General features: G+C 38.3%; 1 protein-coding gene across 10 annotated transcripts; it reads right to left on the bottom strand.

The window, feature by feature from the left end:
- Positions 1-4217: 4217 nt before the first annotated feature.
- On the bottom strand, positions 4218-24912 carry OXNAD1 (oxidoreductase NAD binding domain containing 1). Of its 10 annotated transcripts, none has more exons than XM_052798798.1 (9): positions 24877-24911; positions 24118-24198; positions 20402-20564; positions 20065-20128; positions 15907-16013; positions 12238-12379; positions 8761-9003; positions 5816-5924; positions 4218-4589 (listed from the first exon to the last, which is right to left on the bottom strand). In XM_052798798.1, exons 3-9 carry the CDS (start codon positions 20530-20532, stop codon positions 4435-4437), a joined length of 951 nt encoding a protein of 316 aa, XP_052654758.1. In that variant the 5' UTR covers positions 20533-20564; positions 24118-24198; positions 24877-24911; the 3' UTR covers positions 4218-4434. The 10 variants fall into 10 exon arrangements, with proteins under 10 accessions (XP_052654758.1, XP_052654773.1, XP_052654814.1 ...); XM_052798813.1 differs by having other exon boundaries at positions 24851-24894; XM_052798854.1 differs by lacking the exon at positions 24877-24911 and having other exon boundaries at positions 8761-8858; positions 8967-9003; positions 24118-24600.

The raw sequence follows: 24912 nt of genomic DNA on the forward strand, positions 1-24912 counted from the left end.
CACGTGTGTGGACCAGCCCTGAGAGCTGCCTGCCTTTGAGGGAGGAAGACGCGAGCTACTCTGTCAGGAGGAGTTAACACATGCTGGTGTTTAGAGGAAGTGGTCACCTGAACAAGGTGACAATTGTTAAATGGAATGAGTTCAAAGGAGAAAATCCAGCTCAGACAAGTGAAGACATGTCAAAGGCTGAATGAAGGTGGCAAAGAGGAGTAGCTGAATTAAATGAAGGATGGAAAAGGGGTTTTATATTGAAATGAACAGTGGGGGGCAGGGGCAGAAGGGTAGAACTAAGATGGGTGGGAAGTCCAAAATGTTGAAGCATCATAAAAATAAGTTTATGCAGAGTTTAGGAGGGGTTAAATGCACAAACGATTTGACTGGCACTTCATCTTGCATAATTTCTTTGATTATTGGATCTGTGCACTTGAAAATGGTGTAACTGAAATAGCTCAAAGTAGCTTTAACATATGCATGGAAATGAAGCTAAGAACAAAACAATATACTTTTTTTTCCCTAATTTGGCTTCTCTATCAGCCTCAGTTTCTGAGGTGAGCAGGGGAAGGGCTTTGCATTGGGATACCCTGCTTTTTCTTTGTAGTTGCTGTGACTCTGTACATTTGCCTCAGGGAGCCAATTATAGGGCAGAAATAAAGCACAATCAGCTTTTCATGCAGGAATTTCATCCTCCCAGAACTGAGGAGTATAAGAACAGCAGACACTAATTTCTTGCTGATAAATGCGTCTCAAAAGTATGAGGAATGCTGGCTAACAATACCAACGCACCTATGAATTAAGAGTTGTAGATGCAATTCATATGTCTCCAAGGCTGTTGGTGGAGATCTGCTTCTGGCTTTAAAAGGCGATCCTTGCCAAAGCCTCCATCAGCCTCCATCACAACGATGCCTGGTGGTGCTGAATGTGGCAGTCGACTCTAATCAGTACCTCACCTATACGCTGAAGGGGGGGGGGAAGGCTTGTCAATTTAAGAAGTGCCTTCTGTTATTCACTCTAAAAGCACCCTACTAACTAAAATGATGTAATAACTGAATAGCCACTCTTTTTTTCAGTTAATTAATGCAAAGCCTATAGGAATCCTTCATATTCATTGTACCAGATGAGCACACAGCAAACTGGTAAAATAAATGTCACAGGAAGAAGACGACTCAGTCCAATAAGGCTGTAACATCAGGTAACTCACAAAAACCATCTCACTAAGTTTAAATATAAATGTATAGATGGACTTGTATCTCACTCCTCATATTCTGTTGTGCAAAAAAAAAAAGTATCAGTCAACTTTTTCTCCTTAAGCTGCTCCTTAGCTGATGACACAAGTCTAAGAGGAGTAAACATTTTCTAAGATTACATGTTATGATTTGACAATGTGATGAGAATATTTCTCCAACGCTGTAGCTGCTGAACAGCAGGAGTTGCTCTCTGTTCCCACCAGTGTAGGCTAATAGCGCATTTATTTATTTGTAGAGCATGTTTATATAGGTTAATTTTCCTGGGATTTTTTTTTTCTCTTCATGTATGGTGGAGTCAGATTCAGTAACAGACTTTAAGGTGAAACTGATGTTTCACAACAAGACCGCTAAACTCTAGAAAGAAGAGACTTCCAAAAGATTCTTAAGTGTCAACAGGAAAAGGCTATGGAGGACGGGGATGCTAGCAACTTCCCTGGCTTCTTGGCTCAGAAATGGCATTTATGACTATTACCTGCATTATGGAATGAAGGTGTTCTCTGCCCTTTGGCAGGATAACAGCTCAAGGTAAGAAAGAACTTCTTGTTAACAGTAACTGAGGCTACTGGTATTTGGGGGTGGGGAGGTATGAAATTTTTTTCTCCTCTATCTTTTGGTGCAGAGTGTATGTGGGTGGGGGTGTGTGGTGTGTGTGCATGTGTGTTTACTACTACTCTTCAAGGCGGGTGAGCCCATACAATTAAGAGAGATGTGTCCTTGCCCTATAGCACTCAATCTGAGTGTAACAGGGAATGACAGAAAGAGGTTAGAGAGAAAAGAGGATGATTACAGAAGCAAAGGGTTTTGAAATGCCTTTTGTTAAAATGGACATTTTGGTGCAAGTCTGAGGAGTGGTTTGTGAAAGAGATGTCATGTGGGCTGAAGAAAGCCTGTGCATTAAAGGGAAAAAAGGGTAAACCAGTTTATAATCCACTTAATGATTTAAAAGTCACAAGAAAAACAACATTTAAAAGCTTTTCAGAATCTTTTTATCATTACACTGTTAAAACATACACGAGCCTAGTGCGTGGTTTTTATTTTAGGGCACCGGTACTTCCTGATAGCAATGTATTGCACGTTTCTAGGAAAAAAACCACCCTGCTTCCTTCAAGCATCAAGCTCCGACATGTCAATTGCGATCTTTGTGAACACAAAACCCCCTTGGTTTTATTTTCTGTGACAAGCATGCTGTCCTATTTACATTCTAGAGTGAACAAACGAGGAACCATTCCTGAAATAGGGGTACTCAGAAAGAATCTTCCTCTCATTTGAGTAGGAGGGAATTTGATGAGACATCCCCTCTGGGTCTGCAGTGACTGCTGAGGAGGCAAGTAATGTTAGCCTGTGCACGGTACAGAAGCACAAACCTAAGTGGATGAGGCTGCAGGCACCAGAAGATGAAAACTTACGGGCAAACCCTCCTCACAGTACTTTCCCTAAAAGGCAACTCTTTAAGGTCCATCACTCAGAGTCACATCTTCCTGACAGAAAATACAGCCTGTTTCCTTAAGTTCTGTTTGTTCTGAGCAGCAGTAAGCATGGATCTTTCTCTTTGATGCTCAGAAAGCACTAGGATAGTTTCAGTTGTTCAGTCAACTTCTCCAACAATTACAGCAGGATTCTTGTGCTGGGCACAAGCAAGGGCTTGTAGTTTCCTAGTTAGGCTGTCTCACTGGTTTTTGTAAGATGAGGTGAACGTGGATGCGGCAGCAGGTATCCTACAAGCTGTAAAATACATCAGAGACTCTGATACAAAGGTTACAACTGGAGGCTAAACTCGGCATACTGAAGCTGAAATGATTTCTTGGGAGAGCACTACAGCTGGGCTGGAGGCCTTTTTGGCCAAGCACTGGGAAGTTATGCTTGAAAAATGAAGTGCTTCACACCAACAGTACTGCTGCAGGCTGGAAATTGGGTGATGGGATCGGTATCTTTGTAACCTCTGTTTAAGGCAGAGCAGATGGATGCTGATGGCAAGAAACTTGCTGCATTACCTGTTTGACTATTGTCTGAAACAGTTAAGGAAAAGAACCACTAACAAAGAGGAGGTCTTATGTGTTTAACTTTTTTAATAATTCAAAAATAATTTAGTATTTTTAGTGATTTAAATGTTCCTTACTGAGGTCTTCAAATGTACAATGGGAATCTCCACCACCTAAGGACTTGAACTGTCTATATAGATAATTAATGAACTCATAATGGCTTTTTGTTAGTCTCATCATTTCTGTGATGAGTTTTTCTACAAGTTGGGGGAAGAAGCTTCATTCAAGAAGAGCTTAGGTGTCAGCCATTACACCTAGAGCTACCCGCATACCTTAAAAGAGCAAACTTTCCAGAGATTTTTTTCAAACCAAGCAGAACTGGTGCATCCTGGAGCCTTCTAAACTCTGAACTGCAGCAGGATCACGGCAATTTCCTGGCTCAGCTATTGCTGGCCAGTGCTGCTTTGGAGGACGTGGCACGTGCAAGCACAAGCTGGGTGGACTATCTCAGCACCAGCAAGGGATACAGGTTCATGTGAATAGCTCTGTACAGCTCTGTCAGAGGCTGACAGATTCTAAACACTTTTACACTCGATACTTTTAACTCAGGTCTAAATATGATTATGAAAAAATGTCTTTTACTGTCAACACAGTTGACTTAAACCACATAAAAGTTTTTTTTTCTTTTAACAAGAAGTTGCAAGAGAAGGAAGTCACCTCACAGCAACTCTACTTCTATAAAAATATTAATTTATTATACAGAACTGGGGAAGGCAGTGTGTTGACTCATTAGCACAATAATTTGGAGCAGATTCAGAAGTTGTGGCCTGAATTATTATTTATTATAAACTGACCTGGCATTGCTGCACAACTAATTCTCTACAACTGCTGAATCAGGCACTGAAAGTCTTTCAAAAGCTGACTAACAAAACAAGTGTATAAAATGAAAATATACTGCTACCCATAAGAAGTAGGCAAACCATCAAAAAAACAGAAAAGTTAATGTCTTTAATATAAAAATCACTTTTTTTCCCCAAAAGCAGCAGCACCGTATTACAGGTGTATTATAGTTAAAGGAACACTATCATGATTGAGGACATCTTCATGTATGAAATAAAATCTTCCAAATAATTCATAGTCCATTTCTGTACATTTTAGCTTATCAAAATATACTGGAAACAAGTAATACATTTTCTGTTCAGCGGGTGTCACTACCACCATTTCTCAAAGAAAACACAGTTTCTGGGAACACCAATGTTAGACAGTAGTTTGGATATAGATTCTATCATTGGAGGTGGACCACAGATGTACCATAAAGTATCCTTAGATACATGTTTTTCTAGATCCTTTTCAGATATTCTTCCCTCTGACAAAGAAAAAAAAGTAAGAAATGAGAACAGAAATATTAATCATGAACTAATCTAAAAAAGAATGACTGGTTAAAAGGTATTTCAAGCACTCATTTCTCAAAAATGCCAGGCCTGTTTAAGGATAGTAAGTATCAAGATTTGAGGCTTGCAAAACCATTTGTTCTGCTGGGGATTTAGATCAGTACTTCCAGTTGGAATGCACAGGATGTTAGTCACTGAAGAGGACCATGGCTTACGTACAACTAAAAATCCCACATTCAGATGAAAAAAATAGGTAAGTATCTCTAATACTGTCCTGGTTTCAGCTGGGGTAGAGTTAATTGTCTTCCTAGTAGCTGGTACAGTGCTATGTTTTGAGTTCAGTATGCAAAGAATGTCAGGAACACTGATGTTTTCAGTTGTTGCTCAGTAGTGTTTAGACTAAAGTCAAGGATTTTTCAGCTTCTCATGCCCAGCCAGTGAGAAAGCTGGAGGGGCACAAGAAGTTGGCACAGGACACAGCCAGGGCACCTGACCCAAACTGGCCAACGGTGTATTCCATACCATGTGACGTCCCATCTAGTATAGGAACGGGGAAGTGGGGGCGGGGAATCGCCGCTGAGGGACTGGCTGGGTGTTGGTCGGCGGGTGGTGAGCAATTGCACTGCGCATCATTTGTACATTCCAATCCTTTCATTATTACTGTTGTCATTTTATTGTTATCATTATCATTATTAGTTTCTTCTTTTCTGTTCTATTAAACCGTTCTTATCTCAACCCACGGGTTTTGCTTCTTTTCCCAATTTTCTCCCCCATCCCAGTGGGTAGGGGGGAGTGAGTGAGCGGCTGCGTGGTGTTTAGCTGCTGGCTGGGGTTAAACCACGACAAATACAAATACAAGAGAAATGGAAACATGATGAATTATCTCCTACAGGCATCAATCCCACCTTAAGAAAAGTAACTACTTTGCTTAATAGGTTCTGGAATAAAGTTTGCAGTGGGAAATACCAGTATAAAGTTTAGAATTAACAGAGGAGGTTTACTGGAAACAAAAACAAAAGCTACAAAGGGAAAATTTTTCTCCAAAGTGTAATATGTACAGTGAAATAATTTAGGTTTAACTCACATCTCATTTTGAATCTTTAAATGTAAAAATACTAAATTATGCATATAACTTCATCCTCTAGGATGTAATTGAACTTAAACTTTAGATATCATCTCTGTACATTGCCATTATATTTACCTGTAACATGTGGCTGAAGTTCTTTACAGATCTGTGAACTCTGTTGGGTAACATGGAAATGACATGTGATCTTTCCAGGAAATGCATTCATCAAACCGAGAATATTTTTCTGTAATGTTAAACACACTTGCTTATACCACAGGCCATTAAGTCAAAACAGATGTATGCATACAGTCCCGCAACACCAGAGATTACTACCGAGTACCAAGACTCTTGCATTTCAGCACTGAGAACTTGATGGGCTTGATTTCACAGGGCTGACCTGCACACGTAAACACAGTTTCCGAATCTGGAATGTGAGTACACTACCAGCAATGTTGTTAGTGCTTTTTTTCTCCTTTTTTACAATAGGTTGCAAGTTGTAAGATTTGGACCTAAGAACCAGTTACGTCCTTTCCTGATTTCCTCCTTCCACTTCCATAGTGGTTTTCCATTTAAAAAAAACCCCTGCAGTATGCATTTACCATTTGTTAGGAACTTTTTGAGTCTCATCTGCTTTATCTGGTAAGATTACTAGACCCTTTACTCTCTCATGTTCTCCAAGTGAAACCAACTACAGTGTAACACTAATGCTATTTTTACCAGAGTAGAAATTCTGTAATTTTCAGTTCCCTAAGTCACAGCTGTGATAGTTACCACCAAAACCCCAGCGGTTCAGTTCAAATCATAGTAAAAAAACCCCCAAATCTGTCAGTCAGATGCTGTAGTTAGTTCTGAAACTAAATTAGTTACTGTCTAGATTCTGCACTATTTGGGATTTTCACTGCTGGAACGGACACTGGAAATTCTTTCTTAAAATATTCTGAAATAAAAATAATTTCTACTCTGTGAATAGGTAAATTAGCTTGTTTTGTTATGTGTTTGCTTACTAACTAGTTACTACACTGAACAGTCTGCCATGGGTTGCTTAACAAAAAACACCAGATAGATTCTACTTTATAGACAAATCTGTTTCCAATTCCCTAAAAAGACATGGACAAAGAGCAGCACAGACAGACACTGCTGTACACTGTTCCACTAGCACCTCTAATGTTGGCCTGCTTTCACTGTTCTGGGTGTGACTCTAAACTTCTGTCCCCTTTATGTGGAACCACATACAATTTGATAGCACTTTTGAAACTAATCATGTCCTGTTGAGTTGAAGTCCTAGGACCAAGCCAGAAGGCATGCCTAAGGTAGGACTTCTCCAGCTTAAATAATCCTGCAGTCATTCACAACACCTACTTGTAACCTATCATGCTGTAATTCAGTGACATGGACAGAAAGTAGCAAATATCACACATGTGACATCGACCACCAAAGTACTGTTTTCTAGTACCCTAACGCAAGAGACAGGCTCTTTTTAACTGAATGAAGGAGAATTTTAACAGCTCAGCAGGCTCTTTGCAGCTTAGTGAGTTAGTGTGCAAAATGAAACAGACAGATGAGCAATATAGACCTAAGGGAAAAGACCTATCCCCAGTGTCCCAGCCACGATAAGGAAATAAGCGTCACATTCACTCCTCATGAAATCAGGAAAACCCAGCTAACTGACATCTTGAAGTAGCAAAGTTAGTACAGCAGCTTTTGTAATTCTAACACTGTATGCTTCTACTATTTTAAATACCAAGACTTTCAAAAGTAGTGCATCTGCCTATGAAATGAAAGCACATCCAACATGAGTATTAGAACAATTACATTAGCGTCACCCTTCATCCCTGTCAGCCTATACACAGCTGCTTCTTCAGGAAACAGGTCCTCCAGACCATTAGCGACAACCTAGCAGTTCCTCATGGAGATTTGTACAGATGTATCTCAAAACAGCATGAAGACTCTAGTGATCCTATTTCCTCAATCCTCTGCACAGAAGTAAAGAATTTTCATATATGTGTTCTGGATTTGAGGGACATATGAAGAATGAAGGGAAGGATATATTTTAAGCGCTGTGACATTTCATTGTGTTCTCTTCTGTCCCAGAAGCTGTAATGCAAAATCTCTGCTGTTGTAACACTGCTGAAGTGAAACTTGGGAAATGCTAGCTCCTGCACTGAAAAAAACTGAGTATGCTTAGAACAGACTGGGAGATTAGTAGTTGGCCAAATGGAAGAGTAGATAGGTTCCAGTTTATTATTCCGCTGCTAGCAACAAACAAAAGACTTCTCAAAGAAAGCAAACCTCTTCGTATCTAGAAATATGGTAGAAGTACAGAATTAAAACTAGTGATGGATCCTATACACAATTGCTGGAATCATGATAGATTTTCACTTTTATCTTACAATCAAAAGCTTTCAATATTTCAAAGAAACCTAAATCATTAGGGATGCTTCTTTACAGAAGCTGCACTAATTTGACCCTAAAATCTTATCAGTGACCCTTAATGGCTGAGTGTGACAACCGATCTTTAACTGGTAAGTAAATGTTGATGAAGTACTATACAAACAATTTTTCAAGTGGCTATAAATACTTCATTCATATACTAGTACCCAATAATAACTAATGCATTACCAATAAAGCTCCCCTATTGTTTTTAGAAAGTTTCCTTTGGATATAATTGCTCTTGCTAGTCTTTAAATTTAATACAATCTATACTGAGACTGTGTGGTTACAATTATATTATAGCATATAGCATTATGCATAATATTGGTGTGTACATACACATACGTATTATAGTATATATAATCTTTAGTGTACTATGATGCTCTTATGAAATTATAGTAAAATGTAGACATTTAGGGCTAATTGACTTATCAGTGAAGTCAATGAGACCAGGTATGTCCAGTAACAACCTTAATTTGTACACTGGCATAAGTAATTAACAAAACACACATGGATTTGAAGCAGGAAGTTACTTTTGTCTCTGTACAGCATCTTACACAGAGGGACTCTCTGGAATTTGGCAACAGAATGATACACACACTGAGAGCTGAATATCTGAGATCTATTTTTTTAAAAAACTTTTTATTTACCTTAAATAAGAGTTCACTTGTATTTTTTGCACTGTAGTACAGCTTCACTGTTCCCATTTTGTATCCGTTTCCTTTACCCTCTTGGTATCCATGAAGGTCTACTATATGCAGCAGTATAGAAAACAATGGGTTAATTCCAACACCCCCTGCTATCAGCACTAGTTTTACAGGGGAGTCACCAGGCTGAGGATCAAAGAAGAAATCACCTCCCACTCGCAGAGCCACTTCTGAGTCAAGAGTACACTAGGATGGAAAAGAAGATACTTAATTTCAAAACTGAAAGCAAAAGTTGAAATATTATTATTCTTGCACCACAGTCACAAGACTTGCTGGGCTGTGATTTTTTATTTTTATTGACCAGTGAGGGAAAACTGAAGTACTTTAAAATAAACACACAGTTTCCAGCTATCTGACGTAATCTATTTCAGTGTCTCTAGGGATCTACTTCTACTTTCAGAAGTTTCAGTCTTCTGATAAGGCAGGATGGTGACTCCCCCTTCCCACCCCCATAAGAGTTGAAGAGGGATGATTCATGCAAGAGTTTTTCAACAGCAGTATGTGGTTGTGAAAACCTGAGGTTAACATGCGAGATCACACTTTTACCCAAACCCAGTCTCATGTCAAAAAAGGCCTTGCTATGAGGTCACAGAAGGAAGTCAGAATGAGTTGCACAGACGCAGAAGGTTTTTCCATCCCCATTCCTAAAAAATAAAAAACACCCAGAAGTGAAGCAAGTATCCACAAGAATATTTCTTGCAGAACCACTTCTGCATTTGCAACTTCAGAGTTGTAGAAGAAGAAAAATCAGGGGAAAACCTCTCTTCCTCTCCACTTGTACGTAAGAAATTATTTCTTAGCGAAATTTGCCAAAGCATGTTTTTTTTGATACATGGAAAACTAAAGCTACAACAAAAAAAAACATTTGGGTCAGTATCTTCTTGGTAAACCAGCACTGCATCCCAGTATGAAGGATGAAACTGCAGTACAGAGAAGTCAGGTGAGTTCTTCCACATCACTGCAAGCTAACAGAACAAACAGGAACAGAAAACAGAACTCATTTCAGGCCATATAGAGGGTTTAAAAAATAAAACAAAAGAGCATAGGGAAACCAAGTAAGGTGGGAAAGGAGGAGAAAAAAAAAAGGAAAGCTACAAGAACTGCTGAAAAATTAGCAGTTAGTCACAGAATAAAAACACTTCCTCCTTGATATCAGGAAACAGTAATCAAAACAAAAGGATTTCCATTAATGACAACTGTATAGTAAACAAAGGTCTAAACACATAACAATTCCACCAGGAGGAAGAAGGAAGCCCTTGGATGCAGGTACTGCACAGAACACAGAGGTTCCTAAATTAGTGAGCATGACCATTAAAAAAAAAAGTTTCTTGCCTTTCTTAATTATTGCATAAAGTATTATCTCTCAATTATAGTGTAAGACAATCAGCATTCCTTATCTGAAACTAACTTCTCTCTCCTTCTTCAATGTGCACTGCCAGACTTTCCCATCATGATTTGCTCTGTTTTAGAGATGCATGAATCCAGAAGTGTTCCAGATTCATGTGGCAGAAGGAGGACAAAAGATTACGGTACCCTTTGTGGAAATAAGCATTTTTAGGGAGAAATAATCTCATTATTGTCTAATCTGCCTCCTTAACCAGCTATATCTCATCAAGATTGGACATAGGACACAGGAAAAATCTCTCTTAACCAGCAGTCACCCACGTTTCAGTACTTTAGTCATGCCAATGGTAACAGTAAGCCAGTATTCACAAAAAACCAGTAAAATTCTGGAGTAATACGGTGAGAAAGTGTTGTCCTTTAACCTAGTTTGTAAATATGGCATTGAAACAGCTTAGGCAGAAAAGTGAAGCAATCAATACATTACATGTACATTTTTCTAAAGACAAGGCTGTATTTTCCTAAAGCTATAAGGTACTCTGCTAAAATTATGATTTTATATATAATAACATTAGAAAAAAAACCTCTAAAAAAACCCAGATACAGTGAGTAAATTAGTACTAACTATTCCCATAACATCTTTTACCCCGAGATATCAACTTCCCTTAGAAGTAACTTTTAAACAATTAAGTACCAGATTTTTTTCACCATATATACCACCTTTTCAAATTCTAGGTTGCTATTTTTTTCTTCTTCTTTCCTAAGGAAAAGCATGCACTTTTGTTTAGCTAAAAGAGTCCATATACACCCTGGAGGTTCCTCCACAGCATCAAGTTTGACCTAGCTTACCCACTAACTAAAGATTTTCCTATAAATTCAGCCAGAAAACTCAGCAACAGCAAACTGATTTATGACATCCAAAATCCTAAAAGAGTCTCCAGAGACTGGGAATTATGAAGTTAGGTCTTCATATTCTTTAAAGAGCAATACCAAAAAACAGATCCTCTTAGGCATTATGCAGTCTGCTGGCACGTGCACTACAAGTTCTACACAACATTTCAAAAAGGTTATTTTGTTTATGTTCCAGTGGAGATAACTTGATATGACACCAGTTAAAATACTGTGGATCGTCACATGCTAACTACTAGATTACCAGCACTTTGCATATTCTCAATTCTAGTATATTTGCATCAATCTTTACTGTAACTCATTGGCCATTGAACAAAACTGCAGTATTTGTAAACCCAGAAGAATCCGTCAATTTAAACTTCACAGCCACATTTAGGAAATACAAATGCAGGCAGAGAACAGTAAATAGGACAGATCACAGAGGGGTGTGAAAAGAACAGAAGTTGATAGGACAGATCATCTATGAAATATGATCAGCAGCAGAAACAGGACTTTTCTGACTATAACTAAATGGGGTAAATGGAAGAACAAAACACTGCAAGAGGCCAAAGTGTCAGACTTTACTTTTAACATAGCAAAACCCAAGCCTTGGGTTATGTCAATATTACAAAAATATTGCATATTTAAAAGAATACTATCAAAATTCTAAAGTATTCTGTTGTTTTATCATTTCAGAATAACTGAGCTAAATATCTCCCTTTGCTACCCCTTAATAATTTATATTTATCTGACAATGCTTCCCAGTTTCTGTTTGCAGAAATGGCCAAGAATGATGGCAAATTATCAGATGTAACTTTGTAACATGTAACACAACCTGTTCTCAGGGACACAAGTTAGAACAGAGGTTTTTCAACATTTTTCAGTTCATTAATTCCAAAGGCGTGAGAACCCTTATATGCACCAAGTACAACATCATTGTAAGTCCACCAAGCACAAGTGGAGTGAAAAGATCACAATAACCATATTACCACATAAACATCCAATTTCTAACCCTTACTGAACAAAAGGTTTTAAAGATTTACATTGCATTAAAAATGGTTGAACAAGTCAACAGTAGTTTTGCACTCAATAGCAAAAAGTAGTCTGAAATCACACACATCACCCCCTCCAAAAAAAAAAAAAAAAAGGAGGAAAAATAAAAAGCCAAATCTCACAGTTAATCTCATTTACCTCAGTGTGAATCCAGTGAGCAGGAGGATGAACAGTGTGCTTTACTGCCAGCTCTAATACTCCTTCTCGTTCCAACAGGCCAGGGCTTGAGCATATTGAGAATCCCCCAACTACAGATACCCCGGGAATAAAGAAATCAACCCTAAAAATAGAGCAGAAACAAAAGTTTAAAAAAAAGCCAACAACCCCAAACATGGAAAACAATAACCAAAACAAAGTGGCTGCCTTTGTTTCAATTATCCTTCCTTTACAAAGACATCTTCATTTCCCTAACATAACTTTTCCAAAAAAGGACTTAATCTTGAGTAATGCCACTTCCTTAAAATTATTTTCATCTAGAAACATGTCATCACCTTTGTTAAACTATCAGGTTTTTAAACCATTCTGCTTTTAGCATTAGATGCCACGTATTACAATAGACTAGAATTCTAAGTGTTTAAATAAATCATTTGCGTATTAAGCCAAAACCACAATATGGTCTGATAGAGTGGCTTAAATCCCACTCTTTTTGGTCCCTTTGATGGGGTCTTCAATTTTCAAACATAAGAAGATTGGGAAACTAATTATAGGGAAATGATTTTCGATTAAACGCTTTCTTTTCTTAGGAAGATGAAATACCTGAAGTAAAACCACAGTCTGTAAAAAATTTCTCCAGTGAAAGCTCAGTGACTAGAAGCAGAATCGCTTTACCTCTTGAACTGCAGTGCCCTCTCGTGGCAGATATCTCTTTCTAGTTGATAGGAAATGAAACTGGAATAAATGACTACAATTTTTTTTTAAAGTAAACCACACATGCGTTTCCACAGATTAGAAGGTAACATATGCCTAAGCTTTTGCAACACCAGCAATTAGAGAGTATGGAAAGCAAGCCATTACTACACATGAGCTATAATTCATTTTCATAAAAGTAAGGCTTTGATATTCCAAATAGTATCAGAAAAGGTTAGAAGCTGGTTTATAATCTAACATTTAAACTCCTCTGTGTTGCACAAATCTTTAAATATTTCAGTTTTCTACAACACATAACAAAATCCCTATATTTCAAAAGAAAACTAATGTTTAAAACTAATCGTGCTGCTCCACTTCTTAGGAAACAACCACACTGGTAAGCAATGCCAAGTACTAGAGAATCATTAGTCAATTCGAGCCTGAGTTAGGCTGGCTCAGTATTAGTTAAATGAGAATGCAACAAGAAATACAGACTGGCTTCCACTGCACAGATACTTCCTTTAAACAGCAAGGCTGTATTCTTCACAGAGATCACAAATTCTTGAGGGAGGAGAGAAGCACTTTGGATAGTTCACCACTTTTTAAAGAAAAAATCTTGCCTGCTGACTCCCCACAAAGCTTCAACCTTCGATGAAAAATATCCTCTCTTTCTCTCAAAGAATGCACAAAGCGTGATATATACAATACTATAGCGATACAAGTTTTAACTTTATGCTAATAAACTTGATGGTGTATAAAGGTATCTGACTGCAAATAAAAGGTCAACAACCAAAAAAAGTTGAGAAGGCTTATTTCGCTGTCCTCATCTTCTGCAGCCCCACTGACCATGGGGCTCAGCTTTCCTGGCAGTAAGGATCTAAGAGATTAGAAAGGACAACTCTTGTATTGCAGCATTTATTGTAGCAAAGAAAACCTCAAGATGCTACTAAAGCTCTTTACCACCCTCTGGTGGAAAATAATCTTACTACTTAAGTTAACGAAAAAAAAATTACATTTATGTTGTAAAGTAACAATTTCCATTCAAGTCAAAATGTTCTGCTTGACATACAAGGGAAATATTATTCGCACCTGGTGGGGAAACATTCATACAAAACCAAACGTTGCTGTACAACCTAAATCAAATGTAGTTTTCACCCTTCTAATGTACTAATGTAAGCGTGCATTTCTTTCTATGTTAGTATTTCTTTTCCAATTACATAATTATGAGATATTTCAGGGCATAGTGTACTATATTACAGTGGACTAGCTTGTATTTCTAATGGGTTGTCTAATCTTAGCTGTGTGTAGGAAGGATAAGAGGACTCCTGAAGAAATGCTATCTGTGACAGCTTAAGCAAAAGGAGTAGTTGTAAGGAAAAAAAGAAAAAAACAAAACCTATATAAACCCACAACAAGGAGAGGAGCAAAAAGATGTAAAACAGAGATCTTACAGTGGTTTTTCATCTCCCTCCTTTTAAAGGCTACCTAAGCCCAATCTTTAAGAAACAATTAGCAATTGCTGGAGGAAGAGATCAGAAACAGTAAAACCATAAAGCTACTTCTTCAAAGTATTTATAACATGCATATACCTCAATGCATGTTTTAGTAAATCAAAACGGGTAAGAGCAACAAGTCTCTTCATTATTACTTGAAGTCAGATAAAGACCAGTATCTGCCAACATGGTTGCAAAACAAATTCACTTTTGCTTCTGAAAAACTTGATAATTAGAACACTTTCAAAAAATATATACATTTTAATGGCAATCTTTGGCTGTAATATCTTACTATAGCAAATTCTAACAAGTTAGCCTTTTCTACTCAGGAAATTGTGGCCTGGTGTTTTGTACTGCTCATCAAAAAATGCAACCATAGTTTATAGCTACAAGGATAGAAAAGTTGTATACCTCACAATAGCATTAGAATACTTTCAAGGAAGAAGAAAATGAAAAAGAGTAATTATAATTAAAGCTTTCAGTTTTCAGCATAATTTCTAAAACATTTTTGGAGGGTAAATGTACTTTCCAAGTACTGGCAAGCAAGAATTTAAAATGAGTCACTGCACATGTGCAAAAACTGCAGCAAATTACTCCACAAATTATTGCAATCAACATCTTGTGTTCTGGTTCTAAATTTAAAAGCCAGCATATTAACACTACATGAGTAACATATGCTGTTAATATCCTAGCAGCTATACTTTGATTCCAGCAAAACCACTTTCAGATGGCCTAAGCCAATAAAAAGTTTAAGAACATTTAAGTGTCCAATGCCAAAAGCAACTACTTATAGTTTTAAATTAATTTCTAAGAGAAAAAAAAAAGCGATTGAGTGGGAGTATTTTTAACGAGGAAGGAAGACAAACATGAAAATCCACTACTTCCTTGGGAAAAAAGCTGTAAGGTTGCTTAAACAAACAGCTAATAATTTCAAAGGCTTAATAATTCAAGTTTTTTTATTTTGAAGTTTGCCTATCTATATATTAATCTGATCTAACAGGCTTAATTTTCAGAGTGGAAACTTCTAGGGGAAGAAATAAAAGCTAACAGGCATTTCTGATTCAATTATAAACCAAAACTAAGTAATCAGCAGTCTCAGCTCTGCTGTAAAAATAGCTAGTAAATAAAGACAGTAAAGGCAGCTTGCAGAATAAAGTGCAGTGTACTTCAAAGCACTCTTGAAGAAACAATGTAATATACATAAAACAGAGGAAAATACTGAAATAATCAAACTGAACATTTAAAGAATATCCATTTTTGTCCTTTTAAAATTAGTATTAGCATACTTAATAATGGCTATTTTAAAATTATGCCAAATATCAGCTATTTGACAGAACACCCAACAATAAAATATCGTATTACGTAAATTAACAATTTTTTCCAAGGCTCAAGTATCAAGGGCCTTTTAACATTTTGTTATAGTGGACTTCTGCTAGTAATTTTCCCCTCAAATATCAGAAGATCTTACCACTGTCCTGCTTTGAAAGTAAAATCTTTATTTGCAATAGCCAAACGAAGCCTTTTGACTGTCTCCGACTCATTGGTGATTCCACACACTTTTGCTTGTGAAATTACCTAACAAAAGGAAAATAAGCCATTGTGTTACGTAGATATCATTTGCAGCAAAAGTACTCAAGAATCTGTGTGTGAGATATCTATCACTTCGCATGTTTTCTGTGGCATTTCATTATCTAAAGCACCAATATTTTTTCACTGGGGTAGAGAAACAAAAATGGATTCACTTACATAGTTACTGAATGGAGAAATAGTTTTCTACTGATAGTCCACCATGTCTGTCACTTTTGTCAGGGTTATTCTAAGATTGTAGACAAACTTATTTTATTTCACTTGAAAAGACCATAACGATAAAGAGAAGTGATTGCTAGTTACCACTTCACAGATTCTGACATCTACAAAGCAGATTCCTGTATCTTCCAGCAACAAAATAAAAACACCTCTGCTATAAAGACTGACAAAGGAAACTTAAAAGATCAGCTGCTACGGAAGTCCCAAGGAGAATTCTGGATCTGTATCTAGTTTTATTTAAGTAATTAAATGCATTACTGGCAGAGTATGCATAAATGCATAATGCATTAATGCAAGAAAAACAATAAGCCTTGTCTTACTGCGTTTACACACATACCCATTTGACCACGTATGTGATCTACGAACATAAGGAAACTGCAACACAAGCATTCATTGCTAGTTAAGAGAAGAGTTTTTGTTTGGCAACCAGATGGAAGAGGATGTAAGAGCCATAGTTGATACTGCCTTTAAAGAGATTTAAAAAAAAATAAATATGAAAAATAATGCTTTTCTAAATGAAAAGCAGATTTTGCATCAGGAGCATCGGGGAGGGGCTCCCCACTTAAACTCTTTGATGCCCATCAGTACAACATGGATTTTTGTCCCCTCCCCTCCCCTCCCTCTTCAGGTATTTTTGAGTTATAATTATTAACCATTTTCCTCTACAAAGAAAGTAATGTCCTAAATTTTTTCTACACAGGCAAATATACAGATTTTACTCTGTTAAAAAATGCTGATGTCATTTACCACACTAGGAAATACTAATAATGCCACCAGAACTCTACCATTTCTCATTTGTATAAGATCAAACAGATAAAAAAAAAAAATTAAACTTTAACCAACTATGCTCTAATTTAAAACACATGGCAGGAAATTAATTTATTCATAAAGCAACATCTGAACACGTCCACTGTCCCATTAAACAGCAGGACATTTGCCAATTTAAAATAAAGTAGCATACATTTCTTTTCCACTTTAGCAGACAGTGTTAAATGGGGAACACAATCACTCTAAGTTAACAAGAGAAATGTCAGACACATGACTTAAATGGTTGTTCTGATGGAGAAACCTTAAGTCCAGGAAATGGACATTAAGTTTGGATCTTTTTCATTCCCTTCTTTACTCTTCAGTACACTCCCTAATTTATTCTTTGGCTGATACATCTGACAGAGCACTGGAAATGTAATTCTTAATCAGTATAAAGTTATTACAAAAACTGAATTTAAGTCAGGGTGATCAAAGACATTCACCCAGTATTTTGAACCATCACAAGAGTATCCAGCTGGCCCAGAACAAGGCTGCAGTGAGAGGGAGGAGGACACAGGACTCCAGACTTTGCTGTTGTATTTCAAGAAAGTGTTAGGCACTTTTTCTTGCCCTGGTCCTTCCCATTACCACTCTTCAACAGGCGATATTGTGTGGCGTGCAGCCTAATGCAACACAGACCTATGATTCTTTCATCTTTCTACAGGACTGAAATGGCCAAATAAGGCAATACAGACTGAGGGAAGCCAACTGCTGATTACATGGAATTTAAAACCAAGCAGAGGATTTAAAATAAACTGATTTTAAAGTGGTCAGAAATAAAGTAACAAAGAATAAATCAAGCATTAAAAAAAGAAACAGCATAATCCTCTGATATGCAGAGAATTTGTGGTAGCAAGAACTGAGCCCTGCTCTTTCACCTATGCTATACAGATTCCGTCTCTTCCTCAGGAAGAGTTCCCTGTACCACCTCAGAGTCTCCAACATCTCATAAGGATCCATTTTACACATATTTTCCAGCTACCCAGCATTTATGTTGAGCAGAATAAGTAAGCAAGCCATGCAATCAGAAATATCCAAGATAAAAAAATGGTTGCAAGACTCAAAAGTGCAATCATTTTTTCCATGTCAGAAGCAAACAAGAATGCACATCTGACCCTACCTGCCTCTACACTCATTTTCTCCATCTACTGAGTTAATTTGGCATAAATTGGATCCACCCAAGCAGCTGTATGTCCACAAGCAATGCTAATGTGTACGCAAGTAAGAGCTGACATTAGGTGTGAGTAGCTGAGGCACAACTCTGAGACACATGGCTCCCAAAGCTGGCTCACACCTTGGCAGAACGAGGCTGCATTTGTCTCATCCGTCTACAGCCTATGTCATTAAGTGCTGAATCTTCAGTTTTGGGGTTACCTATATATCCCCACCACCCAGCTTCCTTTCAAGAAGAATTCACTTGGCCTGTGACTTATTCTCAACTGTAGTGAGGGGAAAACCTAGCAGAGAAGGACTTAATTATGTATGCACATGCATATTAACATCTGTGTAGTGTGTCTGAGAATATAGTTTGTCCTGCTGTGTGACACGTGCAAGACTGGCCTTTCATGCATGTCTACTCAAGACTGAGAGAAGCTAACTAAACATGGAGAAAAATCAGGTATAATTTCCCAACTCTTGGGAATTAAAGATGGGATTTTTCAGTCAAAGAAGTGCCCTACTTCTCCTGAAAAGTCTAAGAAAAATGCAGAATTGTTTCACTACTGAAACATTTTTGAGAATTGAAGTCATATTCCGCCAGTATTTAAAAATTTCAAAACATCTACTTTAGCTAATTGCAGAAAGAAAATACCTACATGAAATACAAGAGTATGTTCACTTCCGAACATTATGAAAAAGAATGCTTACTGCACAAAACTGAGATCCAGAATAAGCATTTCTGAATTTTGATGGAGAACAATGCTCTATCTTCCTTGTACTTGTGAATTAAAATAGATACGAACTAAGATCCTTTTTACAACTGCCTATCATCTCTCCCTTCAAAATGTCTACACTTTATCTTACCTCTCATGTTATAAAAGGACATTTTCCACTTTTTTTTTTATATCAAATTTGAACCAGAACTGTAGATATCCATAAAATTCTGAGAAGGCTGTGTAGAGATGACAGGTATCGGTGTGCTTTCATTACTTCTCATAATCCATACTTGACCAGAATTCTATTAAATTTCTTGTCCAACATAAAGTAAACAGCATCACGTCATCAATAATTTTTATAACTCATTGTCAAGGTTTAACCCCAGCCAGCAACTAAGCACCACGCAGCCGCTCACTCATTCCCCCCCCCCCCAGTGGGATGGGGGAGAAAATCGGGGGGGGACGTAAAACTCATGGGTTGAGATAAGAACAGTTTAATAGAACAGAAAGGAAGAAACTAATAATGATAATAATAATATGACAATAATAATAATAAAAGGATTGGAATGTACAAAACAAGTGATGCACAATGCAATTGCTCACCACTCGCTGACCACTGTCCAGTTAGGTCCCGAGCAGCGATCCCCCCCAGGCCAACTCCACCCAGTTTATATATTGGGCATGATGTCACATGGTATGGAATACCCCTTTGGCCAGTTTGGGTCAGCTGCCCTGGCTGTGTCCTGTGCCAACTTCTTGTGCCCCTCCAGCTTTCTCGCTGGCTGGGCATGAGAAGCTGAAAAATCTTTGACTTTAGACTAAACACTACTTAGCAACAACTGAAAACATCAGTGTGTTATCAACATTCTTCTCATACTGAACTCAAAACATAGCACTATACCAGCTACTAGGAAGAAAATTAACTCTATCCCAGCCAAAACCAGGACATTCATTACATTTCACACATTGACCACAAAATACACTTATCAAATATCAATATCAAATATGAAAAATGAGGAGAAAAAGAAGTAAAACAGACTCCAGTAGAAGACAAAATGAAGCCTAAGAATGAAATACAATTATCCAGTTTCTTCACACACACAAAAAAGTACTTATATCCTGAAGAACAGAACACTAACCTCCTGGCGAAAATTATTTGCTGTTCTCTCCAGATGATCCATTTTCCTTTTTGATTTTATTGTGCTGCAACAAAAAGCGAACAAAGATAAGAGTCATTTTGACAGCTGTGCTACTGTCCCTTACTGATGGGAATTTCTATTAACATAACAATTTACCAGTGTAATCCAGACTAAGTCTAAATACGAATTAAATATAATTATACAACTGGGAGTTAAATAAGTATTTACAGGTCTGTAATAATTTGTCAGCTTCATTTTGACACAGTGAAGTGTTACCATGACATTCTCTTTAAAATAAATACATAAATAAATAAATTTTTGTAGGTGGATAACCTACCTGTTTACTGTGCAGTAACAAAAAACAGAGTGCCTCATCACCACCAATGCAGAATGAGTGGGAAAAATTCTGCTAGCACCTCTCAGTAACTGAGGAACAGTAAACCCCACATAAATAGTAGCATGAGCCATGATGACTTGGCAGTCTTCAGAATCACCAGCTCCTGAAAAATCCATATAAATATCTGTTAAATAAAATACTCATCATTTGACATGGCTTGTTTTCACCCTTTATTTCCATTAAATCACAAAGGCTCAACTGGAGCTAAAACTAGCAATAGACATATAGGGTAACAAGAAGGAATTTTAAAAATATGGAAGTATCATAAAGAAGTTAAGTGAAGATGTGCATCCATCGATTCAAGGGAAAGACAACCTTGCCACAGATGATATAGAAAAGGCTGAAGTACTCAACACGTTTTTTTCCCCTCAGTCTTCAGAGGCAAAGCCTGCACCCAGACCTCTGCTTGGACCAGTAGCGTTTGGGAAGGAGAGGGCTAAGGAGTGGGGCCAGCAACTGCTTAGAGAAGCTGGATGTATTCAAATGCACAGAGCCAGATGGGTTACACTCAAGGCTGCTAAGAGACACAGCTGACATGCTTGTGAGGCAACTGTTTATTACCTATGAAAATCAGTTACCTGAGAAAGTCTCCAATTGACTGGAAAAAAAGCTAATGCGTGGTCATTTTTAAGAGAGGCAAGAAGCAGTGCCTATGTCCAGTCAGCACCACCCAGTCTCTGGAAGAATGCTCAGAGCTTGTCCCCTTAGCTGTGTGAAAGCTAAGAAACTAATCAGGGAGATTCAACACAGATTTGCCAAGGGCAAATTATGTTTGATAAATCTGAACACCTACTATGATGAAATGTCTGGTCATGCAGCTAAGGGGACAGAAGCGGATAAAATACACCTTGACTGTCCTGTGGCTTCTGACAACATCTGCCATAGCATACACATTAGGAACCTAAGGCCAGATGGACTGTTGGGAGTGGTTGAAGACTGGCTCGGCAGACAGTTGAAGACTTGATGGCTTCAAATTGCTTCAGTTGCTGGCTAGTAACAGTAGGAGTACCCTGGGGTTGATACTGGGGCTGATATAGTTCAGTAAATTTATGAGTAATTTGGATGATGACACAGAATGTACCATCAGCAAACTTGCGGATGATACTAAATTAGAGGGATGGTTGACATGTTGAATGGTAGAGCTTCAGTTCAAAGGGACACTGAGAAACTGCAGGACTGTAAAACAGAAACCTTGTGAACTTGAAGTACAAAGGTCTATACCCGGGACTGGCTTAATCCAGTGCTAGCAACTGTCCTGTTCCGAGCAGGAGCTTTGACTAGATGACCCTCAGAAGTCCCTTCCAGCCAACGTATCTGTGATTCTAAATGCTCAAACAATATTTATGTTTGAAAGAAGATCAAACACTGAATATGCATTCCCTTTCTATTGATAAAGACAGCATTCTGGTTGGAAAATTTTATAAACACTAAATAAACTGTTTGTTTATAGGTTTATTTAAAAACATGTAAATCCCTTATACTTCCATATTTCCTACATAATAATACTTACATCTCTAAACAGTTAAGCAAGTAGCAGACACTTATATGCACTACAGTGGAAACATGGTGTAAAGATTCAAAACTGCATACTCAAAATGGAGCTATGACAGAGAAAGATAAACTGACATGTACAATATTAAAAGTAAGTCAGAAATACCCTTCATATACAAGTGTAGGAACAGGTTCATAGAGAGCCAAGAGACATTTCTCATTGCTTGTAAATCTGCCTTTGTTTTTCCTAAAATGGATTAGCATAATTATCATCACCTATCAAATTAATTATTTCTATGATGCAGTCCATTGCTTCTTTAAAGCCTTCTTAATCTTTTACTTCCATTTAAATCTCTTTTCCTGCATTCTTTTAAAGCATGTAATTTATTTTCAAAATGGTTTTGTTTTTCATTTTGAATCCTTTGAAATGGCAACGATCCAGCTTGTTTAACTAAATGGGCCTATACTCTCTAGGCTTTCACTAACAGCTGCATTGGCTGGTCACTTCGTAATTTGTCCTGTTTGTAATCTTGTACAAATGGGAGGCAGAGCTTTCATAAATCTGGCTGCTCAGAAACAAAATACATTTACTGTAACTACTCAAAATGCCCACTTTCAAGCATGAGAAATACATCCTGCAGCTTTTAACTGTCCATAATTTTTAATAACTTTTTAGCATTTAATTCCACAGCAGCTTGCAACTTTTCAAAGCAGAATTATTTAAAACTCTTCTACCACCAGTGAGCAAAATCACTTTTTTTTTTGCCACAGCATATACCGAATACTCTATTTAAACAAAATACTTTAGCACTTTCTACATGCAAATGTGTAGAAGCTATTGATAACAAAAGTATTAACAATCTTAAAATATTTTAGCAAGACAAAGTACACATCTAATGAAGAAGTGACATTCCTCTACCTGTCTGTGAAACCAGAGTGCTCAAAAATCACTGAGTTACTCAAATTCATGAGATCATTTTATGATCTGGAGTCCTTTAGATAGCATATCTTGGTTATATCCATCTACATCTCCTTTTTTTAGGCTTCTTGCTTTTTGATTCATGTTTTCAAGCTTTTCACTCTACCGCATTAACCAATTCAAAGTAAAAACAAAGGATGTTTGAAAGTGGACATTCTTATGTAAGCTGTTTATGCCAACATCTGTGACTTTAATTAAATCACCACAACATCAAAATGAACCACATAAAGTCCAACACTTTGCTTCAGAGGCCAAGAACTGAGAATAAAGACTTAATTATTGGGGTTTTGTATGGTTTTTAAATCACCTCATATCCTTCAAAACCCTTTCTGCAATTAATTGCTACTAAACACAGCAAGATCTGCTGGTATAATATGTGGCCTAACTTTAAAATTCAATAGGAAGATTCTCGATTGTTTATTTTATGTATTTGGTTTAATTCTGCTGCTAAGGTTGACAGTCACTTAAAGCCGGCCTCATTCTCATTTTCACTGCTACCACTTTAGGAAGCAAATACGTTCAGTTCTACATATGAAAATGTAAAAAACCAACCAACCAACCGAAAGTTCAGTATCAATACATAATACTGAAAACAAAATAAATGTCAGCCTTATTTTATTGTAGCAGCTACAACTTTGAAGTCAGAACTGAAAGATCCTATTGACACAGACTATTTTCAGAGCGAGACTCTTCCCTAAACTAAAAATAACTCTTGAATGGTAGTTCAAGATATTTGTTCCATTTACACTGTCATCAATCACTTTCCAATCTGAAAATCACAATAAAAATCAGTTGTAATTTTTACCCTGTAACTAATAAATTCCCAAATCTCTTTTAATGAGTCCTGGTTCTCCTCTACCATATACAAGTCTGAGTCATGACTTTACAAACCTGTGAACAGCCTCTCCCCCGTCTGTCATCTCTGTGACTTTCTTGGCTCATCCAGCTCTTTGGCAATTCCCTGCCCTCCAAGAAGTGCAGTGCTTCAGCCTCCCAAGCTCCTGTCTGGTGGGATGTTCTCCCTTTATTTTTTCTCTCTTCTTACCCAAGCCCTTACAGAAATAGCCACTCCAAATACTCCCTTTCTTCCTTTGCTCCACGGAGAGAAACGAGTGCTACTTTTGTATACGACTCCTTCCTCTCTGCACTTAAAATTAAAATCAAGTGATTCATTCATTCTCCTTACCCTCCGACCCACCAGCCCTGGGTTAATATTGCTTGAGATCTATGACGGCATCTCTTCTTTACCTCGGTCCTACATCAGTAGCTGAAGGGAGACAGTTACTTTTAGTTAACCTGTACCACACTGAAGAGCAATTTACTATGTAAGTTAATGCAAGAGAGTCTTGAGGGGGAAGCAGGATACTTAAGCGAGCAGGACAGGAAATCTTGTACCAAAAGCATGCGTACAGATGGGTAAGAGATACCCCTCTAGACAAACCGTCCCTCCTGCAAAAGTCACCACCGAAAAACGCTTTTCCCCTTGACCTAGGGCTAAGGAGCACACGGTGTGTGTGCGGGTGCCTGCGTGAAGCACGGGAGAAGCCTACGCCTGGCCGAATCGGGGCAGCATTAAGGAGGCTGGACTGCTGCCGCCCCTGCCCGCCTGGGCCCGGCGGGAGGGGATGGACAAGGTCGCGGCAGTGCCCTGCCGTCCCCCCCCTCAGCCACTAGGGACCACTGCTCCGCGCCGCCGGCCAGGCAGGAGGGCGGCCAGGACGGGGAACCGGCAGGGCCGAGGAGCGGAGAGCAGCGGCCGGCGCGGGGGCCCGGGCCACCGCGTCCCACCGACGTGCGGGGCAACCCTGTGAGGAGGACGGGGGAGGCGGACCGCGGCCCCACACCTTCTCACGCGCCGGCCGTCACCCGCCGCTATCCAACGGCCCCCGAGGCGCGCGCCCCACTCTCCACCCACCCACCTCGGTCCCCGCCGCGTCACCCTTACCCGGCGCCGCATCACGTGACGACAGACGCCCGCGGC

The sequence above is a fragment of the Harpia harpyja genome, chromosome 1 (genome assembly GCF_026419915.1).
Source record: "Harpia harpyja isolate bHarHar1 chromosome 1, bHarHar1 primary haplotype, whole genome shotgun sequence".
Taxonomy (NCBI): domain Eukaryota; kingdom Metazoa; phylum Chordata; class Aves; order Accipitriformes; family Accipitridae; genus Harpia; species Harpia harpyja.